The sequence below is a fragment of the Macrobrachium rosenbergii genome, chromosome 14, assembly GCF_040412425.1.
Source record: "Macrobrachium rosenbergii isolate ZJJX-2024 chromosome 14, ASM4041242v1, whole genome shotgun sequence".
NCBI classification, from domain to species: Eukaryota; Metazoa; Arthropoda; class Malacostraca; order Decapoda; family Palaemonidae; genus Macrobrachium; species Macrobrachium rosenbergii.
In genome coordinates this window covers 17,275,303-17,302,183 of record NC_089754.1, presented here as the reverse complement: position 1 = coordinate 17,302,183, position 26,881 = coordinate 17,275,303, and the positions used below count along the sequence as shown (strand labels likewise).

At 36.4% G+C, this 26,881-nt stretch overlaps 1 protein-coding gene across 8 annotated transcripts in view; it reads left to right on the top strand.

Annotated features, from left to right (window-relative positions):
* Positions 1-26,881, top strand: part of LOC136845736 (uncharacterized) — a 466,679-nt gene that overhangs the window by 41,010 nt on the left and 398,788 nt on the right. For all 8 annotated transcript variants that reach the window (XM_067115959.1, XM_067115958.1, XM_067115962.1 and 5 more), the window contains exon 2: positions 24,329-25,190. In XM_067115959.1, the coding sequence (XP_066972060.1) occupies positions 24,891-25,190 (300 nt within the window). In that variant the 5' untranslated portion in view covers positions 24,329-24,890. The remainder of the gene's footprint in view (positions 1-24,328; positions 25,191-26,881) is intronic.

Below are 26,881 nucleotides of genomic sequence, written 5' to 3'. Positions count from 1 at the left end.
AACAGCAAAGATTAACAATATTATTGGAGTGAATACCCATGTGTACATAAGTATACCTGCGCACTCTTGAAAAGTAAGTATAGCTTAGTTTTACCAGACCACTGAGCTGATTAACAGCTCTCCTAGGGCTGGCCCGAAGGATTAGACTTATTTTACGTGGCTAAGAACCAATTGGTTACTTAGCAACGGGACCTACAGCTTATTGTGGAATCCGAACCACATTATAGCGAGAAATGAATTTCTATCACCAGAAATAAATTCCTCTAACTCTTCATCAGCCGGCGGCGGGAATCGAACTCCGGCCCATCGAATGACGGACTGAAGCTCAACAAACTCGGCCAACAAAGGGCTTGCGCACTCTTGAAATGTGCGTATCATATGTGTGTGAATATACACATGGTGTGTTTGTGACCGAAAATGCCAAGTCATGAAACAAGACCTCAGCGGACAAGATAATCTATTTCCACTGGAATTAGATGAAATAGGTTAATGATGAGTGACTAGGCTGCGCATGTTATGTCATTTGGGCGATTTTGTTCGTGACCGGGAGTAGACATTCGCGGGATGAGCCTTTGCCTAATGGTAATTATCTAAATAACGCTACGTAGAAGGCCTACTGATCTCAGTTTCCCGGTCTCGTGTCTGTAGTGTTCTCTTATACATTAGCTTTAATTAATGATTTTGCCCTGCTGTTCTCTCTCTCTCTCTCTCTCTCTCTCTCTCTCTCTCTCTCTCTCAGCTCTTCGTTGGCTGAGTCGGTTGAGCTTCAGACTGTCATTCGATGGGCCGGAGTTCAATTCCACCGGCCGGCTGATGAAGAGTTAGAGGAATTTATTTCTGGTGATAGAAATTCATTTCTCGCTATAATGTGGTTCGGATTCCACAATAAGCTGTAGGTCCCGTTGCTAAGTAACCAATTGGTTCTTAGCCATGTAAAATAAGTCTAATCCTTCGGGCCAGCCCTAGGAGAGCTGTTAATCAGCTGAGTGGTCTGGTAAAACTAAGGTATACTTAACTTTTTCCTCTCTCTCTCTCTCTCTCTCTCTCTCTCTCTCTCAGCAAATGCAGTGACGTCTCCAAAACTCAGTTGCAAACGGATCTTCTTAAATAATCGTATATGGAGTATACTAAAAACTCCTTATCTTTAGGAGATGTAATTACCTGAATAAAAGTGGCTTGTAATGGTCCAACCCTTACACCCAGTCAGAACATGACTCTCAGCTGAATGCCTTTTCGTTGCAACTCTAATCTCCCTTCTAACTTCAAATGAGGTTTTTTTTCAAATATTTTGCCTGAGAACACATAAACCTCAATGTTCATTGAAGGCAGCAATAGTTCCTTGAATCTGTTAGTGGGTGGCCTGAAAACCTAGTAGGTGAAGAAGTGTTCATCTTATGAATCACGTGTAGGTGCCATAAAGTCGCATCCCTCGAGGCGACGAAAGACTGGGTTTGACCTTTTCTTAAGACTTCTGGTATCTGAATGATGTGAACTCGCAGATTTTGCGCGACTTATTAACTCGGAATGAATACCCTATTTTCAGTATATTTTACCTGATGAAAGATGCGATTCGGTTTTGCTAGAATTTTCTGGAGGTGATCGGCAGCATGACGAACTTATATAATTTCTAAGCAGCTGTATTTTTTTTTTGTATTCATTATTGTTTCTTTGATTGAAAAGAATAAGTAGATTTAGCAAGGTTACAAATGTGCAATGATATTAGTCCACAAGTAGGGAAAAAGATTGGAAATTTTAACAACAAAAATGATTGGGTGACCTTGAAAGAAGCAGCGGCACTGTAAATGGTTGAAGTGATAATTTGGAAGTGACCCTACCATCAGGGAAAACGAAGCTGTGCTCAAAAATTGTAAATTAGGTGTTAAGGGAATGAGGAAACATATGTGCGATTGCAAGTAATGATTAGGACCACTTATGGGGAAAGTAACATGAAGACGCGTTTTTCATATTTTATATGAGTAATTGTTAACTTCTTAAATGATTTATCGGTTGTTAATAGAGTTTTGTAAATTCTAATTCTTTTTCTTTTGATGTGCGGAAAAAATGTTCTTATCAAGTTCATGTCTGCATGAATTCGAGAAGTTAAAAGAGCATTCTGGTAATTACAGTTACAATTTTGTTGGTTGGGAAATCAATAATCTTTTCACAAGCTCACTGAAACGATTGTATCTGAACTGAGATAGGCTCAATAGACTTTGGTCATTATGAAGTTGTTATAAAGTCTGTGTTTTTTTTTTATCTGAATCTAAATCACTTGCTCTTAATGTGTTTTTTTTATCTGAATCTTGCTCTTAATTTGTCGTGTATGCTCTTGCTTGCCAACGCTGCTGTTTGCTGTTTGGGATTTTAATTTCATGTTCCTTTGCGAACTAGGTTTCAAATTGTCACTCTACGCTGTGGTAATTGCGGCTTAGAAAAAAAATCCTTCGACTGGGCGTGAGGTTCGACTTTTCCAAATTTATCACGATGCCTAAGCCGTGACAAAATTGAAGAAGACGGTCCCTGTCTTGGATTAGCTTTACCATAGAATTTGCCAGGACTAGCCAGTCGTCTAGGTATCATAAGATTCGTATTCCTTGAGTATGAGCCCATGTCGAAACTAGGGTGAAAACTCTGGTGAAGATTTGTGGGGCAGTTGAAAGGTCGAAGCAAAGAACCTTAAATTGGTATAGACTATCTCTACCAGACTGAAGCTAAGAAACTTCCGGGAAGATTGATGGATCGGAATCTGGAAATATGCATTCTTTAGATCTGTTGTGAGCACGAAATCTTTCTCCCTGAAGGCATGAAGAACTGTGCGAGAAGTTTCCGTTTTGAGCCGTGTCTTCCTGATGACAGGCCTATCAGCGGTCTCCAATCGCCCGATGCTTTGGGAACCAGAAAGACACGGCTGTAGAATTCACGGCTCCCTTTTCCATCATTTTCTTCGCGGTAACTGTCATCCACTGAGTTGAAGTTTCATTTTACATCAGTTCTTACACCAGGCAAGTATCAAGGAGTTTGGCTTTTCCAGTGGGGTAACTTCCCCAGTGTGAAGTCAGAATTGTTTAGGCTTCAACTCATGAGAGTCTAAATGATCAGCGTCCATCGCATTAGCTTGTGCAAGTCAGTGTACTTGTAACTTTCATGGCGATAAGGCTTTTCAGAAAATTCCTTAGCGCATCTGTTTGCTAGTCGGCGGCGTGCTGAAACAATAGTAAGCAGCTGTGATTTGCTGATGTGACTGTTATATACACAGTCATGCCCCTCCTTGGCTTGATAAGCCTCCTAGAAATAACCGTGCCATGTCGTACCTTAGGTGGGTCATTGAATCCAAGGTATGTCTGTTATGTAGATCTGACAGAAGTGGTAAGGAAAAGGTCCGGCTTATGTCTACAGCTGGCCTTGCTGTCACATCTGCACTTGTAACAGTGGTAGATGAATGCTGTCTTATCGTGAAAATGTTCTGTGACAATGTCACAATATCACTTAGTCACTAAATCAGTTGGCGAAGGAGAACGCCAGCATGGAATGTCTATTTATTTTTGAGTAATTTAAATTACACATCTTTACTTATGTGAGATGTGTGTTTTGTAACATTTATCCGTTCAATGTAAAAATAATTTTTTATACAATAAAATTGCCTTTATTTAGATGTGGTGGCCATCTGCTGTGCCGTTTAAACTTTTATTTCGCTCCCGCTATTCTGTTTTTCTAGTTAATTTTCCATCACGGAAAATTGCATGCCGGTGTTGTATTTGTAATACATTACTTTGGTGTGTCTTGCGCAAACCTTTTATGAGGTTAAACTTTACGAATTTACTACCATTCAGATACTGTACGCGTGATTTTTATTCTTTGGATTTCTCTGTATCTTGTTACAAGAGCCATTTTAAAATTCGTTACATCAGTCTCTTTCTTTCGGTGTATTTTTTTTTAGTCCGATATTAATTGTATTTCTACCAATGGCTTTGATGTCCGTTCTGAGAACTTAAGAGAGTTTTCCCAATTGATGTAACGCCCACAAGCATGCAAGGCCGCCAGGTGTCTGTAAGTTGGAAGTGAAATGCTTGCGTTTTATTGATGCGGAATATATTTATTCATACTGATGCATCACTTGCATGCTAACATCATTTTGTCTTTTTTATGCACTGTCGACGTATCCTTCCTATCACATTTATTCTGTCAGCTCTTATATTTCAATTCATAAATATGTGCAACATGCGGTTTACATCTTGGTACAATTAGAACGGTTTTGACTGTTAGTGCAGGCGAAATTTCGACCAATGGTCATTTTCGTTGTATAATCCTCAGTGATTATTTCAGAGCGGAAGCGTACTTTTTTTTGGAATTAGAATACACAAAGAGGTCAAGGTGTTGTTTTTATATTGATATTATTCAGGCGTTTGCCGCAAAAGAAACTGCTTTTGAGAAAAGCGGCACTGCGTTCTTTCTTGAATCATTGATGAACGTTCAAGAGAATTTTTTGAAAAATTAAAAATGCGCCCGTTTCACCTTTGTATTACAGGTAGTGTTTTGCTTTTGGTTAAACCCTTTTCATTCCAACACTTCTGGAACCCAACTTGCCACTATGTAAATCATAACATCTAGCTTCTTTTCCTTTAAGAAAATCTCGGGTAGACCACACCTATATGCAATGTAAACCCTTTGGCTGAATACCAATACTTTTCCGCTATTTCTTATTTCAAGTTCACCTGAGCTTGAAGCGGGTGAGCTTTACTTGTCTCATTTTCGACTTACCCAGAACCAATGGATCAATTTCAATCAAACTTGACGCAAAATGAACCTTCTTGGGTAAATGGATTTAAATTTGTTAAAAAGGGGACCATCCTCCCTCCAGTTGGAGATTAGTAAGAAATGGAGAAAACATGGTTGGATGATTTAATTTTTCTTTCTAGAGACTCTGGCCTAGAAATTACAAGTGGTGTAAATTCGTTTGTCCAAACCATGGCCTCGGTGGACCAGGACAGGCCAGCAATAGGGTTTTAGAATTTGACATGTGATTATGTGGGATTAATTCTGAAAACTCTTTTCAAGAGCATAAGTGCTACATTATATAAAATTAGCATACAGTCATCCTCATTTAGTGTAGATTTTTAGGCTCAAACAACAGGTTTTGCATATAAATATGCAAGAAAATATACTTGCAGGTTCGGGCAACATGGCTTAGCGCTTACTATGGCCCATAGCACTTTTTATTTGGATATTGCAAAGAAAGGGGTTGCAAACAGCATGGCCTGTCTGTCTGGTGATTTCCTCACCACACAAGGTAACAGATACAATAAAGTTGATGTGGTTTGAATAGGTGCTGTTGACGTCCTTAAGGGCCAGGCCTCCCTCGAGGATGTTCGAAGTTCATAGTTTCTCCCTTGAAAATATTATACTAGTGCCCCAATCCATTGGATTAGCGAAGAATTTTCATCAGTGAATTTTTGCGAAGTTGCAAAAACGAATAATCTGAAAAACTATACAGAACATCAATTTGGATCTAAGAGGGTCTTACATTTTTTTGTCTTGAATTATTATAATTTCGGGAGCAATTTAGGAATCGTGAGGATAATCTAGGTTTCTGTCGTGCCACATTGTACGTTGTTAGAATTCGCAGTTCGGATTTGTCTCAAGAAGAATGGCTTACTACTATCAGGTTGTATTGTAATGTAAAGTTAGATTGATCATTTATTAAATTTGTTCAAATAAGATAAATCATCTATTAAATTTGTTGATCGTTTTGATATTCCTCTTTTACAGCGGAATTGGAACTTCTTGAAATATAGGTTTTGCATTTGCTGAGGATAATATTCCTAGGCTTAAAACTTCGTTTAGACTTTGATTTGACTATTTATCACCCCAGAACTCTTCTTGAGACCGTATAATTCCAGAGGAACCCGTTGTAATAAGGTGCCCTTTGTGGATGGCAGCGTCTAATTATGTCATATAAGTTCGATTAGCTGGCAACGGCTACGTGGCTGTGCGTGTTTGCCTCGTGTCAAGCTTTTGTGTTATTTTTCATTCGCCCCCCCCCCCCGCCCTCCTTCCCCCGGCTGCCCTAAGATTCCAACATTCCTTGTCACCTATGCTCTGGGGGCGAGAGTTTGTGCTGGTAAATTATGGCTTTCTTTCGGTTCGTTGTCGGTTGTGTTTAATTACACACACACACACATACACACACACTCACAAATATATGTATGTATATATACACATATATATATACATTATATATATACAATGTATATATATATACATATATAAAATGGCCACAAGAAATAATCTGTTTATATTTCATACCATGTTGTTATTCCTGTGATGTAAGTTGTACACAAACCGGTTATACATATAAATTATATATGTCAATATGTATATGTATATATGTGTGTGTGTATTGTATATGAATAATAGGTTTTCCCCTCATAATGAGAAATCTAATTGCTTAATCGCTAAAGAACATCCGTGCAGAGAATTTCCTCAACATAACCCCTTTCAACATACACTTATATATATATATTTCATATATATATATATATATATATATATATATATATATATATATATATATATATATATATATATATATATATATATATATATATATATATATATATGTTATGTTAGTTGTATACGTTCCTCTGTCCATTTTGATATCTGTTTCCAAGATTAATGGAGGTTAAAAAAAACAATTTTTTTTGCGTGAAGAATTTAATTACCATGAACATTACTCTTATCTCCAATATTTCTCTTCTCCCTTTCCCTGAAAACGCTTATCAAATTCCCAAGGGGCGCCACACCACTGATAATGTGTCCGTTCTTGGAATCCTTCGATGTCCACGCTCTGATGAGCGAGCAAACATAAGAACGGGTTATCAGCGAGGTCCCTGTGAGATAATATATACTCTTTGCTACGAATATCGTTTATTGCTCCGGATAGAACGCGTTGCCCTTCACAGCAGATTTGCTCAGTTCTCGCAAGCGACGAGACTTTCAAGCAGGAGTTGTTTTGTTGACGCGGGGAAACTAAAATTAGTCTTGTTTGGCAGCTAGCGCGATTAGCTGTCACGGCCTGTTTCACCACCACCCAGGCGCATCGTTGTTGCTTTCTTTTGCTAATGAGAGCGAATCTTTGTATAATGATGCATGATTGTATATTAACATTTTTTTTTATATTCGCTCGTTATTTTTTCGGAATTGATAAATCTTTGATGGCTACCATTTTTTCTTTATATTATTTTTCCCTCAATAATTATTAGTATATTTGTGTCACAAAGATAATGAGTAAATTAGGCTGAAGTCATGCAGGACGTTCTAATTAACGCTTCAAGTTTGTCATTCAACACACACTTGCAACTGATAACTCAGTCGCTTGATTTTTTGTCTCTGATTTTTCAAGAAATGTTAAAATATTATTGTCTGTTTATATTTAAATGGAAAAATTTTAATAAGAATTTAAGCATTCGCTGTCTAACCCATGATAAATTCAGTTTTTGAGGAACGCAGAATTATACTGGTAATGCTTAGAAGAGCAGTTGCTACAAATTATCAGCTTCTGTAGGTCCCGTTGCTAGGTAAAAAATTGGTTATTAGCCACGCAAAATAAGTCTAATCCTTCGGGCCAGCCCTAGGAGAGCTGTTAATCAGCTCAGTGGTCTGGTTAAACTAAGGTATACTTAACTTGTGTATGTTTTTTGATCAGGCGATGCGACTTATGCAACAGTGAAGATATGTAGAGGAAGGTTATCAGTGTTGATTGAACAGGCCTTATGCCAGCGCGGGCTGTTACTCCAGGGGGCAGCCCGTACTAAAGGAAGGTATGAACCTTTTGAACCTTGCTGTCTTGAATTATGATATTGTCTTTTATTGGTACCTTCAGAACTCCGGATTCCTAGATAGTCCTTTAGATAGTATATATATATATATATATATATATATATATATATATATATATATATATATATATATATATATATATATATATATATATATATATATACCTCTCTTCTCATTTAAGAAGAGCGTAATCCAAAAGTTATCTCTTTGGAGGTTAAAGTTTTCCCCACCTACATATCTTAGCAAGTGGTACATCCCTTTAGTATATTGTTTATATACGTATATTCACAAGTATACACACATAATGTGCGTATTATTGGAATATTAACTTTCTATCTCGGCACGTCTGTATATGTCGATTTTCTTTACTCGTTATTCATTCTAGGTAGTTTTCGTTGTTCGTTAACCTCCCTCTACCTGTATTCCATCCGACTCTTACCTTCTGCGTTTGTTAGTGTGTCTCTTTGGCTGAAAGATAAAGTCATGGATTTCATTTACGTGGATCTCTGTTCGCCACATGAGATATTTTATAGGGTTTACGTTCTGAGCAAATTCGTTTGCTGTTCTGGTCTGAACAAACAAACAAATACGTTGCGTATGTACCGAAAATCTGAGGAAAATTCTTAGATGTTTATACAACAAAAATTGCAGAAATTGGTACGAACTAAACTAAAAGCTCAAGTGTTGAACCGGTCAGATGTGAAATGTCAACTTTTCTTTTATGTTGGTCAGAATTCCAAGTATGATCTGGAATCGATGAAAAATGTGTTCCAAGACTTTTCCAGGTACAGGTACCCTCTTTCGGTCATGTGTATGCAAGCTTAATTCTTTGAAATTTACGGTCTTCAGCACTGGAAGCGAGCTAGTTTTAATTTCCTTATTCATCGGTAATTTTGCGTAATAATAAAAGAAAACTGTAACATTATAGTAGTGAAGTACCGTACTATATGTAATAGTTTACTCTCGTTCCATACATTTGTGCCGTGTCCTCCAGTACGTAGTTTCATGCAGTTTTCTTGGCTCTCCAGCTGCACTGCTTATAGTGCTGCTTTCTTGTGTCCTCAGCTACAGCGTTGCCTACATCTTTCTCATACCTTCAGCTGCATATTTTGTGCAGCTTCTCTGTATCCTGATCTTCGTTATTCAGTGCAGCTTTCTTCGGTGACTTAGACTAGGCTACTGTTTTTTCGTAGCTTTTTCGTATCCTTAGCTTCTCTGTAAGGTACAGCTTTACAGTATCCTCAGGTCTTGTAGTCTTCAAATTTGCTAAATCTTCAGCGGTACCGTTTTGTGTAGCTACATTGTGTCCTCGGCCAACGTGGTTTGGGGCAGCTTTATTCTGCCCCTAATCTGTGTACTGTCTCATGTAGCTTATTCGTGATGCCTTGTTACTAGATATCTGGAACGAGATCCTGTCAGAGTTTGATGCGATTTTTTATTCGTTTAGTTGGAAGTCAGCAATTCTGCTATTGCCACAAATGAAAATTCGTTCTTCTCAAATGAGATCGCATGTGCGGAGGTATTAAGTTCTCTTTACAATAGCTTATTGTCTGTTGTAATTGGATGAACATAACAGGGTCTGTTCAGTTTCAAAGGATTTTTGCTTGTTTGTTTACCGTCGCAATCTCTTTGACTACCTTGTTTGTCCATTGGTGTGGAAGGTTTCCAGGAAGACCTTACTTATTTTAATGTATGCTACATAAGTATATTATGTATAGATATCTAACTGATATGCTGCATGTTTATTTGCACTGTAGGTTTTGTTTTTAATTTTATATATAAGTTTATTAGAATAAGGAAATAAACACATATGATTTTATTAACTGGCCTTATCTGCTGTCGACTAGTTAAAGACAAAGTGACGTTTTATATGCGCAGCTGCAAGGTTGTATCCTTATTCTTGTGTTATAAGCGCTAACTAACACAATGTTTTCGTCTGCAGATGGAATGTGATCAAGGTGTGCAGCCTTTTGCATGAAAATGCGCATTTAAAATAAAGTAGTATCACCCTGAAACGAAAAATTCTCAGTAAATAATTTTTCAACTGGTATTTATTTGCTAGAAGGGTGGCATTTGCTCCGGAATGAAAATAATGTAAGACATAATGATAATGTTGTCATAATGTCTATACAAAACATCCACACAAAAGTTAGACAAGGTAGGGGTGATTAATGTTCGTATTCCCTTGCCACTTTTTCAACAATGCAAAAGATGGAGAAATTTGAAATGAAACTTTAGACTCACTAACTATGGAACTGTTGCTTTCGTCTTTCGCTATATACTGGTTTCTTCCTATTCCTCTCTGCTGGAGGCCTTCGACTGCTCAGTTCCCTACCCCAAGTTCTCGGTACCTTCAATTAACTGTCCCCACTTCCCGTTCAGGGTGACTCAGCTAACTGATCGTTAGCTAACACAAAGTATTTTCTGTTAGGATTTTATTTTTTTCGTGTCATGGCTACTTGCATTGGTAAGTTGCAATTGGAATGTTGAATAATAATGGGTTGTATTGATATATATATATATATATATATATATATATATATATATATATATATATATATATATATATATATATATATATATATATATGAGTTTGTGTGTGTTTGTTGTGTTGTATCAGATGCTATGTAGGATCGGTAGTTTAGTTTGATGTAAATATATATATATATATATATATATATATATATATATATATATATATATATATATATATATATATATATATATATATATGTATATATATATATATATATATATATATACATACATATATATATATATATATATATATATATATATATAGAATGTGTGTGTGTGTGCGTACGTAGAAATTGAATTTTGAGAGATCCTGTATCTACTATGTAATCGCCAATTCTTTCTTCCTCACCGAAAAGAAAACATAACGAACGGTAATTGTTTTTATACCTTTTGTTGTGAGGGCACCTTTCCTGAAGGACTATTTGTAGTACACGCACTAAAAAATAATTGACATTTACGGAATGTTTGTAAATATTGTTACTATTTTCACGGTGATAGTTAAGTTTACTTAAATTTGAAAATTTGCACCTGGTTGATTTATGGTTGGTCATAATCGTTTTCAGTGATTCCACTGTATGGGAGGTATATTTTTTCTATATTTTTTTGTATGTGCCCCTAACCACAGAGAAAGGACTTGTCTTATCAAGTTAAAAATAGTGGCGATAGTAATAGATAATAATGCATTTGTCAACAGGAGATGTCTCATTATTGATAGAATTTGGAAATGACTGTGCTGACCTGAGATTGTAATCTGGATTGTTTCAAGTCGCCGATAAGTATTATCACAAGAGCAAGATTGCTTCGTGTTGGAGATAAGAGTCGAACCACTTGAAAAATGAACTGATGTCTGTGTCGTGAGTGGTACTGTACAAGAGGCTAAAAACTGGGGGTTTAAATGAAAATAGAAAAAATAATATTTTCTGTGTGGGATTTATCGACTGACGGAGTGATAGTTATCTGCTTTTGCTCACCTTGTTTTCAGATATAGCACAGTGGAGACAAGAACATTATAGTATTTCATGGGTTTGTTTTGTAAAAAAGAAATGAAATAACTTAGAGATAAAATTAAGTATACCTTAGTTTAACCAGACCACTGAGCTGGTTAACAACTCTCCTAGGGCTGGCCCGGAGGATTAGACTTATTTTACGTGGCTAAGAACCAATTGGTTACCTAGCAACGGGACCTACAGTTTATTGTGGAATCCGAACCTCATTATACCGAGAAATGAATTTCTATCACCAGAAATAAATTCCTCTAATTCTTCATTGACCGGCCGGAGACTCGAATTCGGGCCTAGCAGAGTGCTAGCCGAGTACTCTACCGACTCGCCCTACGAGGAACTATAACTTAGAGATAGCTAGGCGTGAGAATAATATAAAGCTTTCCATTGCACGTTCAGAATGGATGACCCCATGCCTTGGTATGAAAATGCGTAGAGAGAGAGAGAGAGAGAGAGAGAGAAAGAAATGAAAGCAAGCTTTCAAGTTACGTGGGTGTATGAGTGTTTGTTTGTATGTGAGAGAGAGAGAGAGAGAGTGAGAGTGAGAGAGAGAGAGAACCTAGCTGTCATTTGGAAGCTGACTTGGTCTATTGTCGGTGTGTTTTGATGTCCGTTCGACCTTTATTGCTTGGAATTGCATCGTGACGTCATCGAGTGACCCCCACGCGGATGCCCAATGATTGCCAAGAGGTATCGGGTTCATGATGCCCACATCGAGCTCATGTGTCACCGTTGCATTGTCTTGTATTGTAGGACTCACAAAAGGAGGTGTGGGTGCAGGCGATCCTTTCGATGAAAGAACAGCTTTTGTCGTCGGTGTTGTTAGGGAACTTTCCAGTGTGAGTGTGTTTGTATGAGGTGCGTGAGTTTAGAACCCAAAAGGGCCTTCGTTGAGTGCAATGTTCCGACGTTTGTATAAGGAATGAGAAGTCTTGCTACAGTTTGGTTGTAGGTTCAAGATCTCCCCAGGCCTGAGAATGAGGCTTAGTCACTTTTGCTGCTTTCAATATTTCGTGCATTTGGCAATGTCAGGCCTCAGGTAAGGAATGTTTATTTTGTGAAAAGAGGAAAAATTGGGGGATAGGTTTATTAGATGAGGATGGTGTCTCAATGCTGTAGGTCCAGTGAACATTTTTTAGTTCCCGGGCAGCATTCAGATGACGGAGGTCTTAACATAAAACAAAAATTTCCCCTCCCGTCTTTCTTATATATTAAAATCCTTCACATTTTTAAGTTGCTGTTGTTTTTGCTCCTGAGTGGTGCTTTCAGCGTGTTTAGTCAAATTTGAAGTTTCTGTGGCAGAGCAACTTAGTGTCAGAATGATTATGTTTTAGGGTAAGGAGGTAAGTTCTAGAAACGCCGTGATTTATGAAGAAGCTAATCTTTTCACATCTTTTACGAGGAACGAAGATTACCTTGAACTTCTAGATGGCGACATTCTCCTGCGACTTACGGCGAAGTGAGAGAAAAAGCTGACATTTTTATATCTGTATTTTTCCAAGCTTTGCGATACTCCACCTGCATTATTCCAAACCTTGATCTTTTTGTTATTCCAATCACTTAGGTTTTAACTGCGCCTAGTCATCATCAGTTGCCGTGTAAGATTCGAGAGTCGGTTTTAACTGCGACTAGTCATTATCAGTTTCCGTGTAAGATTCGAGAGTCTGTTTTAAAGTCGTTATCAGTTTCCGTGTAAGATTCGACAGTCGGTTTTAACTGCGCCTAGTCATTATTTTCGTGTAAGATTCGAGAGTCTGTTTTAACGAAGCCTAAGTCGTTATCAGTTTCCATTTTCGAGAGTCGGTTTTAACTGCGCCTAGTCATCATCAGTTTCCGCGTAAGATTCGAGAGTCGGTTTTAAAGTCGTTATCAGTTTCCGTGTAAGATTCGAGAGTCGGTTTTAACTTATGTAAGATTCGAGAGTCGGTTTAACTGCGCCTAATCATCATCAGTTTTAAGATTCGAGAGTCTGTTTTAATCGTAGTTTATCACGTAAGATTCGACAGTCGGTTTTAAAGTCATTATCAGTTTCCGTGTAAGATTGAGAGTCTGTTTTAACTGCGCCTAGTCGTTATCAGTTTCCGTGTAAGATTCGAGAGTCGGTTTTAACTGCGCCTAGTCATCATCAGTTTCCGTGTAAGATTCGAGAGTCGGTTTTAACTGCGCCTAATCATCATCAGTTTCCGTGTAAGATTCGAGAGTCTGGTTTGTAAGATTCGACAGTCGGTTTTAACTGCGCCTAGTCATTATCAGTTTCCGTTAAGATCGAGAGTCTGTTTTAACTGCGCCTAGTCGTTATCAGTTTGTAAGAGAAAGAGTCGGTTTTTAACTTTTTAGTCATCATCAGTTTTCCGAGAGTCGGTTTTAACTGCGCTAGTCGTTATCAATTTCTGTGTAAGATTCGAGAGTCGGTTTTAACCAAACCTTCGTGTAAGATTCGAGAGTCGGTTTTAACTGCGCCTAATTTCAGTTTCGTGTAAGATTCGAGTCTGTTTTAACTGCGCCTAGTCGTTATCAGTTTCCGTGTAAGATTCGAGAGTCGGTTTTAACTGCCTAATCATCATCAGCGTGTAAGATTCAGTCTGTTTTAACTGCGCCTAGTCGTTATCAGTTTCCGTGTAAGATTCGAGAGTCGGTTTTAACTGCACCTAGTATTAGTTTCCGTGTAAGATTCAAGAGTCGGTTTTTTTAGTCATTATCCGTTTCCGTGTAAGATTCGAGAGTCGGTTTTAATCTAATCATCATCAGTTTCGTGTAAGATTCGAGAGTCGGTTTTAACTGCGCCTAGTCATCATCAGTTTCGTGTAAGATTCGAGTCGGTTTAACTGCGACTAGTCATTATCAGTTTCGTGTAAGATTCGAGAGTCTGTTTTAACTGCGCCTAGTCGTTATCAGTTTCCGTAAGATTCGGAGTCGGTTTTAACTGCGCCTTTTAACTAAGATTCGAGAGTCGATTTTCACTGCGCCTAGTCATTATCAGTTTCGTGTAAGATTCGAGAGTCGGTTTTAACTGCGCCTAGTCATTATCAGTTTCCGTGTAAGATTCGAGAGTCGGTTTTAACTGCGCCTAGTCATTATCAGTTTCCGTGTAAGATTCGAGAGTCTGTTTTAACTGCGCCTAGTCGTTATCAGTTTCCGTGTAAGATTCGAGAGTCGGTTTTAACTGCGCCTAGTCATTATCAGTTTCCGTGTAAGATTCGAGAGTCGGTTTTAACTGCGCCTAGTCATTATCCGTTTCCGTGTAAGATTCGAGAGTCGGTTTTAACTGCGCCTAGTCATTATCCGTTTCCGTGTAAGATTCGAGAGTCGTTACTAATTGCCTCATAGGATTTTACTCTACAGCAATTTTTCTCGTGAGATGCCCGAGTCTTTAGTAATTACTTGCAAAGGATTTTAAAGCTTCGTAGAATATCCCAGTCATTTTCTTATGAGATTCCAGAGCCTCTCGTGATCTCCTTTTGGGATTTCAGGGTTTCACAAACAATCCCTACGGGTTTCCGAAGTGTGCGGCAATTCCCGTATGGGGAATCATGAGCCTCCAGGCCAATTGAGATTCCAACCGAGGAGGGTCTATGGAGACGTGACTTCGCAGTTTTATTGCATTTCATGCCACTATGGAAGTGTGTTTGTACTCTCTCTCTCTCTCTCTCTCTCTCTCTCTCTCTCTCTCTCTCTCTCTCTCTCTCTCTCTCTCTCTCTCTCACCTCTGGAATACGCTATACAAGTATTTTGTTTTTCTGGGATCATATGGTAATTGCCGTCTCACTGCTCTGCGCCTGCTCACACATCATGGTTTGAAAGTCATATATATACATATATATATATATATATATATATATATATAAATATATATATATATATATATATATATATATATATATATATATATATATATATATATATATATATATATATATATATATATATATATATATATATATATATATATATATATATATATATATATATATATATATATATATATGTGTGTGTGTGTGTGTATGTATGTATGTGTGTGTGGCTGGTCGCCGATTTTTGGATACGCCTATCACTGAGAGCCTTCATAGGCGTTTCTAAAAAGAGGAAAGGAATCGAGAATTTAATAAACTAATGTGGCTATTACAAATACTTATAAATCTGGAAAAAATGTGATCAGTAGAAGCTCTCTCTCTCTCTCTCTCTCTCTCTCTCTCTCTATCTATATATATATATATATATATATATATATATATATATATATATATATATATATATATATATATATATATATATATATATATATATATATATATATATATATATATATATATATATATATATATATTATGTGTGTGTGTGTGTACAATGAAGGTACATCCGCTTGTGATTTGCTTACGTTGTGGAAAAGTAAAAACCCCCGTTAACCAATAATTCATTATTACGCTCATTATAAAAGTTCATGAAACCTCACTGTTTGCATCCAGTACAAACACACTTGTTCGTGCTCCTGTAGGACAGCAGGCAATGTTTTGTTTTCGTAAATTCGATCGTGGTTCCTGTTGGCAACAAACGTGTGTGCTGGGTGGCAAACGCGCGACAGGTGTTTCGCGCCTCTTTCCAAAAAGTCTTCAACTGGGGGACACTTGTTTTCACTCGAACACAAATGTTTGCCAGCTGGTTTTCTTAGTATGTGACGATGCGAGTTGAAGGTGATTCCCCTTTGTTGCGTCGTTTGGCCTTGGTGACTCTCGCTTATTTCTAGGTCTGTGGCAAAGGATTAACTTCTCTTACTTTTGCTGGTGCTGTGGTAGATTGTGGTGCGAAGCTGTGAGGGGTACTGGTATGGATATACCGTTTTTCTGTGAAGCAGCGAGATGTGAAAAAACATGAGGTTTGATTCCCACCCTTTCAGTTGAGCTCAACATAACTGTTCCCTTGGGGGTGGTTGAATGATTTTTACTTCTGCTATTATTATTATTATTATTATTATTATTATTATTATTATTATTATTATTATTATTATTATTATTATTATTAAAAATACTCATAGTTCCCAAAAGCTATCTATATTGATTTATCTTTGAATATATGTACATATACATAACTGTGGATTTGCTTCTCCATATTATTATTATTATTATTATTATTATTATTATTATTATTATTATTATTATTATTATTTCAACATTGATAGAATAAACGTTGTAATGTTAGAACGAGGTTCAAGAGTTCCGTCTATGTGACTGTTACCCTAACACACACAAAAACACAAATACAGATTTTGCATTTTCGTTCAGCAAACAAAATCGGTTTTTCCTTCGCACCGGATTCGTTTTTACTCGTAATGCACCTAAGTCAAGAGATATCTACCTGATGAAAATTTTAATTATTGCTGATATTGTAAGGGCAGACAGAATTCTGTCGACGCCTGGGTCGATTCCTCTTGTTCTAAATTTGGATGTTGATTCACTAAATCATTATGTTTACCTGCTTATTCATAGAAACACCACTTTCTATTAATACCAGTACATCCATTTTTGGTTTTGAGTTGCTTTCATATCTCCTCTAAACGCAGTTCCTCAGCTATGTAGTTCTTGCTCTTTACCTTGTTTTTCTTTTTCTTTTGTCTTTCCCTGTCACCCGATCTGAAATCATTCGTAGCTATACAAAATTAACTTCACAAATGTCTGGAATAGGAAGCAAGGGATAAAAATCCAGCAATGGGATTCTTTTTCTGTATCTCTTTTCTCCAGAATTCGACCCGAAGTTTTGCTCAATTTTTTAAATATATTTTTTAACTATTCTCTACTAAAACAACGTTATTACTAATTCGTAACTAATACCCGAAAAAAATGTGCTCTTTTAACAACGTTTAACCAACAGTTACTGGAAACTCTTTCATTTTTATACGTTAGGTTCCCTACAGAGAAGATAGATACGAAGAAAGACGGATAAGGAATTTCCCACCCGTTCGTTATTTGTACCTCTTCCTCTTCCTCTTTGTTGGCCGGCATAAGCAATAGTCCCAAGGAGACGGTGGCGAATTCTCGGCACGATCTATTATAAGTGTCTTGCATCATTCATTTGCCGTTCTGTTACGTGTATTCTACGTCATTTCGTGGTGTTCTTATCCGGGACATTTTCGCGTTAGAAGAACCTAAATGAAAAAGGAGTTAATCGCCCTTGATGTAGTGGTAGCTCCGTGTTGGCAGTAAGCTACGATGCATTACTTTTTACTCTGTCGTCGTGACGCCATTGCCTAATGACGTCATCAGGTGTCTTAGTTGATGCAGATCGTTAACATTTCGAAATGTGGCAAAGACTTAGGGAGGCTTTAGGAATTCACTGACCGTTTATTTTCGAACCTTTTAACGCCTCCTCTCCGCCTACTCTCTCTCTCTCTCTCTCTCTCTCTCTCTCTCTCTCTCTCTCTCTCTCCATTGTGGCACAGTAGTTAACTTAAAATCCTTTCAACTTTGCAGTCCATTCTTGAACCTCTTTATTGTCCTCACTTCTACAACAGCCAATTCCACTGGCATTCTGAAACGTAAATTAACGTTTTCAAATCTTGCATCGTTCACCTTTGCCTGTCCTCTATATTTCCTATTTGACAATGCTATAAAATATTCGGCCCATCAAGCCAAAACTACTATGACTTCTGACAGCAAATTGCCATTTAAATCCATTACCTACAGATCAAATTTGTGCATCAACCTTTCTCACTGCATTTACTTCCCTGTACTAGAACTGATTCTTCCTAAAATTCTTACACACCACCTTATTCATACTTCTGCCTACCCACAGGTGACCTTTTTCCTTCAGCAAACCTTTCATTTCTTCATGCCACCACGTACTGATTTGATTCCCGCTTCGTAGCTTCCTATAGTCACCAACACTCCATGATGTTTCACCAACACTCCATGATATTTCACCAACACTCCATGATGTTTCCATGACTCGATCATGGAATCTTACCAGCGTCTCATCTACTCCCTATGCTTCCATGTCTTTAGCCCTATCCACCAGTCAGTCTTTTCTCCTTGCTATGCTTCTCACGTCCCTCTTGTCAAACTCTTCCACAAATCTAGTCATCTTCATTATTTCGCTTCCATGTTAAGTATTTCGTTTGTAGATAGGTGGATAAATACACAGATAATTTTTATTCATACGAAGTATTTGAGGACAAACACACAAAATCTTTTCATCGTGGCTTTCCAAGGGCACCCGACAAGAATGATTGACGGGCTGCCAGTCTCTCTCTCTCTCTCTCTCTCTCTCTCTCTCTCTCTCTCTCTGTCTCTCTCTCTCTGCGAGTGCTCAGTATTTTTTCGTTTCTTATCAGTGTCTGTTTTCTATTGAGATGTTCTTTATTTCTCTTTCTTTTGTAATAATTTACTATGTCTTAATTTGATTATTTAAACACGTAAGTAGTTAAGGACTGCCAACAACTCCCCCCCCCCATCTCTCTTTCTCTCTGTTTCTCCCTCTCTATCTCTCTCACTGCGAATGTGCAATCATTTTATGCAGTTTTTTTTTTATTATTTTATGATCTTTATTTTTGCTGTATCATGCTAAAATTGAAAGGATTTTTGGAACTGAAATCGATTAATATTATTACATTCACTAGATCATTGTTAATCACTTTATTGAGAGATAAGCGGAAATAGTGTTTTACCTCTCTCTCTCTCTCTCTCTCTCTCTCTCTCTCTGCGGCGTCGGTGACCCTGGTAGTTGTGACGCCAGATAACCCTCAATTAATCAATCAATCTCTCTCTCTCTCTCTCTCTCTCTCTTATTAGTGTCCAGTGACAATATGTTATATTACATTTATAATTGTGCCAATATTGATAATTCAGAGATAACCAAGGTAATGTCGCGTTATGTGTCTTATGGTATGATTGAGTAAAAATAATGTAAATGTAATGTGGGATAAGAGAAGAAATGACTCACAGAGTAGTAAAACACGGAAAGGAAAGTAGGGTGATATATACAAATGACTTAAAAAGGAAGAGGCGTTTTTATGCAAACAGATTTTGGTATTGTTGAAGTTCTTGTTGACCTATTCTGCTTTATGGCAGTGAAGTTTGAACACTGTATACGAATAACGATAAAAAGGTTCATGATATGAATGTGTTGCGCAGTATGTGTTAGAAATGCAAAAGATGTGACAAAGATATGGTGGAAAAAGTAGGATAGATGAAATGATATATCAGAGTTATAAAGGAAAGAGCGTAGGAAAAATCCCTCTGTGAAGGGAGTGAGTGATTCGGAAGCTTTGAGGAGTGAGAGGAGGTTGTGCCTGAATAAGTATAAACTTGTTAAAACAGTTTCAGTTAGGTTTGTATTCTTTTGGTAAATCTTTCGTAGTATAACAGAGTCGTATGTCGCCATATATTTAACTTTGTATGTTTAGTAGGGTATGTTCAGCCATATTGATCGCCAATATTTATCTTAACATTGATAGTTCTTCGTTTCTATCCCATTCAGTTATTGGTACCAAGAGGATTTATAGTTTTACGGCCATGTTCTGTTGTTCCCTTGTGGGTAGTAGATGCTAGAGCCTCTTTTCTCAGTTATGGTGCTGGAAATGCACTGTGATGTTATTTGTTACGGCACAGTTGTTAGGGGCGGTAATAAATTTACAAGTATTTACCTTAGCAATAACCGAGACACCTGTTAGCGCTAGTATGAATTGGCTCCAGTTTTAACTAAAAACTTTCGGGGGAAAAAAATTAACGAGAAGGTATGATTTATTGATCTGTAACACCTGAGTTAAGCCAATTCCTTTGCTTAGCAATAATATTACCAGAGAACTGAATGACCTCTTGGTTCAAGGAATAGTGCCAAACGAATTTGATCTCAAAAGAAGGCAATTATATTTACTGGTACTGTTTGATGGATTAGTTCCAATAATTTGGATTCTTTACGCTTAGATCTTTTCATTGACAATGTTCCTTTAACTGCACGCAACGTATTAAAAATTCTAGATGTCATCCTTGATTGCATACTTGCTTCGTAGAAACATATTCAGTCTATCCATTCTCCCGTTTTAGTAATGCAAACGTTATTTATAAAGTATTAAACGTAGTTTTTATGTATCGTAATGTTAAGCTTACATTATTTCCTTGAGTTTTGTTCCAGACATTCAAAATATGTATTTTATCTCTATACTTTTTTTTAGGTCATCTGCTAAGGTTTTTTTTTAGGTCATCTGCTAAGGTTTTTATGTAATCCTTTGAACGTAGGTCTTGCTCAGCTATGCAAAAGAATCATTTTAATTCAGTCACCCACAAGAGGTTGTGATTCAGTTCCTTTGATGGCGTTTTCCATCATCCAGAAGAATTAAGGATCTACACTTTAATTTGAGTTTGTACTATCATATACAGTTCTTAATTCCTTTAGGTGAATTTTATTGGATTCATTCAGATTACACTATCATTTTCTACAGTAAATTATACTTACTGTTGAACGGCCTCTGTGTAATCCTTTAGATTGAGTCCTGGTGTAACAGAGCGAATTTGTTTTAATCTTTTAATTGAAGGCTTATTTAAACTAAGCAAAGGAAGTTATGTTGTCATCCACTAGATGGAGTTGTTTCCTTCATCCCAAACAAGTTGCGACATTAGCATTTAGATAGATTTTTAGTTTTGTGAAATGTGAAAATTTTTTCTCATGAAATTTTTATTAACCTTTCTGGGAAATCTAGATTGAATTTAATATTAAACCCTTCTTAATCAAGCCAAGTTTGAATAGTTTTCTTTGAACTGTATTTGCAAAAATTAAGAAGTCATTATCCAGTGGTCTTGAATAATTTATGAGTTTATTCCTTTGTGGGATAATTTCGAAAAACGAACTAGCTTAGCATTGGCCGTTTAGAGGAAGCGAGGTACTCTGTTTAACAGTAATTTAGATTTTTTTTTTCTTGGAAAGTGGGTGTATAATTTTGCACAAATAGCGTGATTCAGATCTGTTTTATCATTTAACTCCTAGAATTTAAGCATTCATATATTTTCGGTCTTTTAGTCCACTTGATTTCCATATTTAAATAGGAAAGTTTGCTAATTTTTTCTCTAATTTGCGCGTGGTAACGTCATAGGAAGTGCATAACGAATATTCATCTTAACTGCCTCAGAATCTGCATTTAAATGACTTTGACTGCATATTCAACTTTGTCCTATTTTTATATGTGGAAGGTATATGTGCGTTGGGGTTTATGTGCTTTGTATGCTTGGGTGACGGAAAATACTGATTCTATTTATTTATGTATTTTTATTTATTTATTTATTTTTTTTTTTGCGGTTTCCTTCTTGTGGACGTGTATGCCTCAGATCCGGAGAGAGTTCCTCGTTGGGCAAGTCGGTAGAGCTGTGGGCCCGAGTTCGAGTCTCCGGCCGGCTAATGAAGAATTAGAAGAATTTATTTCTGGTGATAGAAATTCATTTCTCGCTATAATGTGGTTCGGATTCCACAATAAGCTGTAGGTCCCGTTGCTAAGTAACCAAATGGTTCTTAGCCACGTAAAATAAATCTAATCCTTCGGGCCAGCCCTCTCTAGGAGAGCTGTTAATCACCTCAGTGGTCTGGTAAAACTAAGGTATATTTAACTTAGATCCGGAGAGGGAACTCCTGCAATGGTACCGTTAGTTTGCGGTTTTGTTCTTGTTAATTTACGTGAGAGAGAAACAAACAGGATAGACCACCTATAACAGGCAATGTAAACCGAGTGTTTTCCGGGAAGAGGTGTCCAATGGGCTCGGAGGCGGTACCAATTCCCCAAACGAAAAAAATACAGCTCCAGTTTTGTCACACGAGACCATGCCTCGTTTCTCTCTTAGCGGAATGAATTTTGTGCTGCGACATTGACCATCAGCTCCTCTCCTTTTTCTTTTCTGTTTCTCTTCTCTTGTCTTGGCGCAGGAGATCGCTGCATGCTCTTTGCCTGCCAGTGACATTTATTATTATTTTGAGAGATACTGCTTCAAAGTTCTGTGAATTGGGCGAGAGTTGTCCTTTATGGATATAGTGTGTGTATGTATGTATGTATAATATAATATGTATTTATTTATGTATGTATACGTGTGTGTGTGTTTGTGTGTGTATAATTACAAAAGTTTCATATGCAGGCAGTTCATCATGATCCAGCTGTTTAAATATGAATATGGCAGTGATAGTTAAGTTGTTCTATAATTCGTTCGGAGCCATCCCTTATTAGCGGAAAACGGTTTGATGTTATACATATGTATGCATGTGTGTATATACTGAATATCCATACAAACATGCATTTTATTTACACATATATATATATACTGTATATATATATATATATATATATATATATATATATATATATATATATATATATATATATATATATATATATATATATATATATATATATATATATATATATATATATATATATATATATATATATATATATATAGCCACGTCACTGATCCTTATATCATCGTAGACGAATAGCCTAGCACTGGCTCCAGTCAGTCACCATTGGTGAAGCCGTACGTAGGAAAGAAAGAGTAACGCTTGGAGCACACATTCCCCCTTCTCTCGGTGGATAAAAAAATATGTTATAAATAAAAATATGTTATATATATATGTATGTATATATATATATGTGTGTGTGTGTGTGTGTGTGTGTGTGTGTGTCACCGTTGATGGGATCTGTAGCGAACCAAGACCTATTGTATATGGAGTTCCACAGGGTAGTGATCTTGGTCCACTGTTAATATTAGTGTATACAAGTTGTATGGTTGTTGGCCTGGAAAACAAGATTGTTCAATATGCCGATGATGCAACATTTGTGGGCGTAGTGAAGTCTCCACTTATGAAGCTGCCCTTAGTCTCAATCGTAGCATGGAGCGGATTAGTGAATGGCGTAGTCGGTGGGGTATGAGGCTGAACTCCAGTAAAACGAAAACACTTAGCAGATCCCGTACAGATTTTCCATTCCATCCTCCCCTATTTTTTCTTTTCTAATAATTGTTCTCCTCTGTCTGTTTTTCCCATTACCTTTTGTTACTTCTCTCAAATGAACACCATATTCGTTGGAAGCCTAAATTTCAAGTCAGTGGCCCTTGTGAGCTTGTTCCATGTGAATTGGGTTCATGTTCTGAATAAAAATAATAATCATAAAATAATGTTAATAATAACAGTAATAAAAATAATAATGCATATATATATATATATATATATATATATATATATATATATATATATATATATATATATACATAGATAAACACACATCACACATACGCATGCTCACTTTTATGTCATTAGAAAACAGGGGAAAAATTCCATTAGGTTACTGTTGATAATAATTGCTGCAATCCAATAGATATATTTTGTCTAAAAAATAGTTTTCACTTGTATGGTATTTATTACGTTTCTTTCTGCATAAATGGTTCTTCGTCTTGATTTTCAAAAATCATTTTGAGACTTTATTATGGGGCGTTGAGAATGTTTTCATAAAGTGATTTCAAGTAAAAAATCTGGCACTTTAGTTACTTCAAATAATTCACTGAAGGATAATGATGATTAATGGTTGGAAGCTTCACTCCTTTTCTTGCTATTCAGTTTTGTTTCTTGCTACATTTCTTCCATAGGATCTTGTGCTGTGAATGCTGTTAAAAGCAAAAAGGTATTCACAAGCTTGTGTGTGTTTGTGTATGTGTATATATATATATATATATATATATATATATATATATATATATATATATATATATATATATATATATATATATATATATATTATATATAATTTTATATATATATATTTATACAAATTTTGTATATATATATATATATATATATATATATATGTATAATATACATATGTATGTATATATAATGTATATATATATACTGTATGTGTATATATATAAACAAATGTACATAATCCCAAAAGTGTTTCTGGGAAGTCGATGTTAAGTATTCTGTTTTATTTTTAGGGTTTTGAATAGACACAGGTGTGCCTAAAATGAAACTAAACCTTTGAATGACACATGTAATTGCAAATCTGCATGAGTCATTTACAAAATGGGGACTATAAAAAGCACAGAATATTTTGAGACTCCTTAAAATACTACTACAATACTGGAAAAAGAAAATAAAAAATTCAGTGGCAAAGTTGAGAAAACAAGGAACACGTTTTTATTGGTGGAGAATTTTTAGCGCAGGATAATTAGGAAAGAAAATGAAATAAGTGTTACAGATTTAGATACACATTTTTACTTCCTTTCGTAGGCTAATTATTTCAGTGTTTTGTGCTGCAGTGTCTCAGTGTGGTGTTGTTATTGCTGTATTTTAAGTGTCTGTGTGTTAATCTAAGGAAATGATGGGAAGAAGGTTTATCAAGAAAAAAGCTAAATGAAGGTAACCTGATCAGTGCCAGAGGGCCTCCTCGTGAGCGCATTTCCTCCCCCCAATTATGAGTGCCAGTAAAACTCTCGCAGTCTGCATTAGCCGCCGAATTACCATCCCCGACTCCAGGTCACTCTTCCTCCAGTCACCATGCCTTGTCTGAAGTGGATGGGAGGTGGCCCATCCAGCGCTACAAACGAGCATGAATGGGTTGAGGAACAAGGGCAAAGGTGGAGTGCTGGTGGAGGAGGCGAAGGAGGAGGAGGAGGAGCAGCAGCAGGAGAAGATGGGGGAAGAGGAGGGGGAGGAGGAGGAGGAGTGGTGGTTATTGGAGGCGATAGCTCCTCAGGTAGCGACGTCAGCAGGCAAAGCGCTGTGATCTCGTTGTGCGGCCTCCTCACCAATCTTGCGGAGCGGCTGTCCTGCGGAAAGCACAAGAAGAAGAGACAGGTAAGTCAAGTCAGTCTCTCTCTCTCTCTCTCTCTCTCTCTCTCTCTCTCTCTCTCTCTCTCTGTTGTGTTCTGTTCAGTTTTTCTGATACTACATGAATGTAGCCACTTAATTCATGACCGAAATGAACTTCTTTAAGGATAATTGTGACACTCATTTAATCATGCCATGTCGGTGATAAAAAGGAATAAGTGGAAAACTGAAGAATTGCAGACATTATTATTCTTTATTCACATAGTGAGGCACATTTAGGTTTTCGGAAATTCATTACATTTCCCATTATCAGGTAGTTACGTATGAAAATTGCAAAATGAAATAGTAAGAAAACGACACTGATTAGCTAGATATAAAAGTACTTAACCCAATCTTAATAATAACGGACACTTAAAAAATACGCAATGATGGAAAGTAAAAATATTCAGTAAATAAATCAAAAGACAGTATACAAATGAATAACAAGACAAAATTAAAAATGACATGGAAACAATGACTAAACAAGAAGAAAGTACAAACCAAACTACGAGTATACGGTCGTGTCTGTGTGAAAAGTGCTGTGGGAAAGATAAGAGCTGAAACTAGAATTTTCTGGTTTCAGTCCTTATCTTACCCATATGTCTTTTAACCACAGACTTGAACAGAACGTTCTCCAGAATACAATTTGTATTTCATTGAGTATTTTTCTTTTATTCATTTTTAATTTATGTGCTCAGTGATTTTATTCGATGGTTAGTGGTTAGCTTGTAGTTTCCTCTTATTTAGCCATTGGTTCCACGTCAGTCTTGATTATATTCTTTCTCCGTGCTTCATTATAAAATTCTTTTATTTCACTTATTTTATATTTGTACTTTGCATCATTGTGTATTTTGAAGTGCTCTTCGTAATTAGGGTTGTTTTTATATACTTTTATACATAGATAGTCAGTGTAGTTTTCTTAATATTTCATTTTATGTAATTTTCTAGGTAACTACCCTATTGAATTCCTGAAAGCTCGGCTGTGCCTCTATTTGAGCAAGGAATATTAATGTCTGTAATTTTGCCTCGTCTTCTGGCTCTCCTGTAAGTATGAATGTATTTTCAAAAACTACAATGATGTTTTCACTTCTCGACTTCATCACACTTTTTTTTTTAGGATTCACTTAGCTCTACAAGCCTTTAATCAAGCCGGGAATGAAAGAGGAAACCTTCGGGTTCCATAACAGGATTCGATCCCACACGCGAGATCCTACAGCGACGAAGCGCATATATATATATATATATATATATATATATATATATATATATATATATATATATATATATATATATATATATATATATATATGTATATATGTATGTATATATATATATATATATATATATATATATATATATATATATATATATATATATATGTATGTATATATATATATATATATATATATATATATATATATATATATATATATATATATACACACACACACACTGTATATAGGCGCACCAATTAATCTCTCAAAATTCCATCTTTTTTTCTCGGTCTTATTGATTATGCTCATTAAGCCAAGATTTTTCTCCCTCAATTAAAATTACTATAATTAAAATTACTATACATCCTGGATAGCAAGCCCCTCGCAACCCGCCACACTGCGAGAAAACTTCGTTTCAAAACGTTTTAAAAATGGCGGAACATTTTGAGAATCCGTGTAATGGTT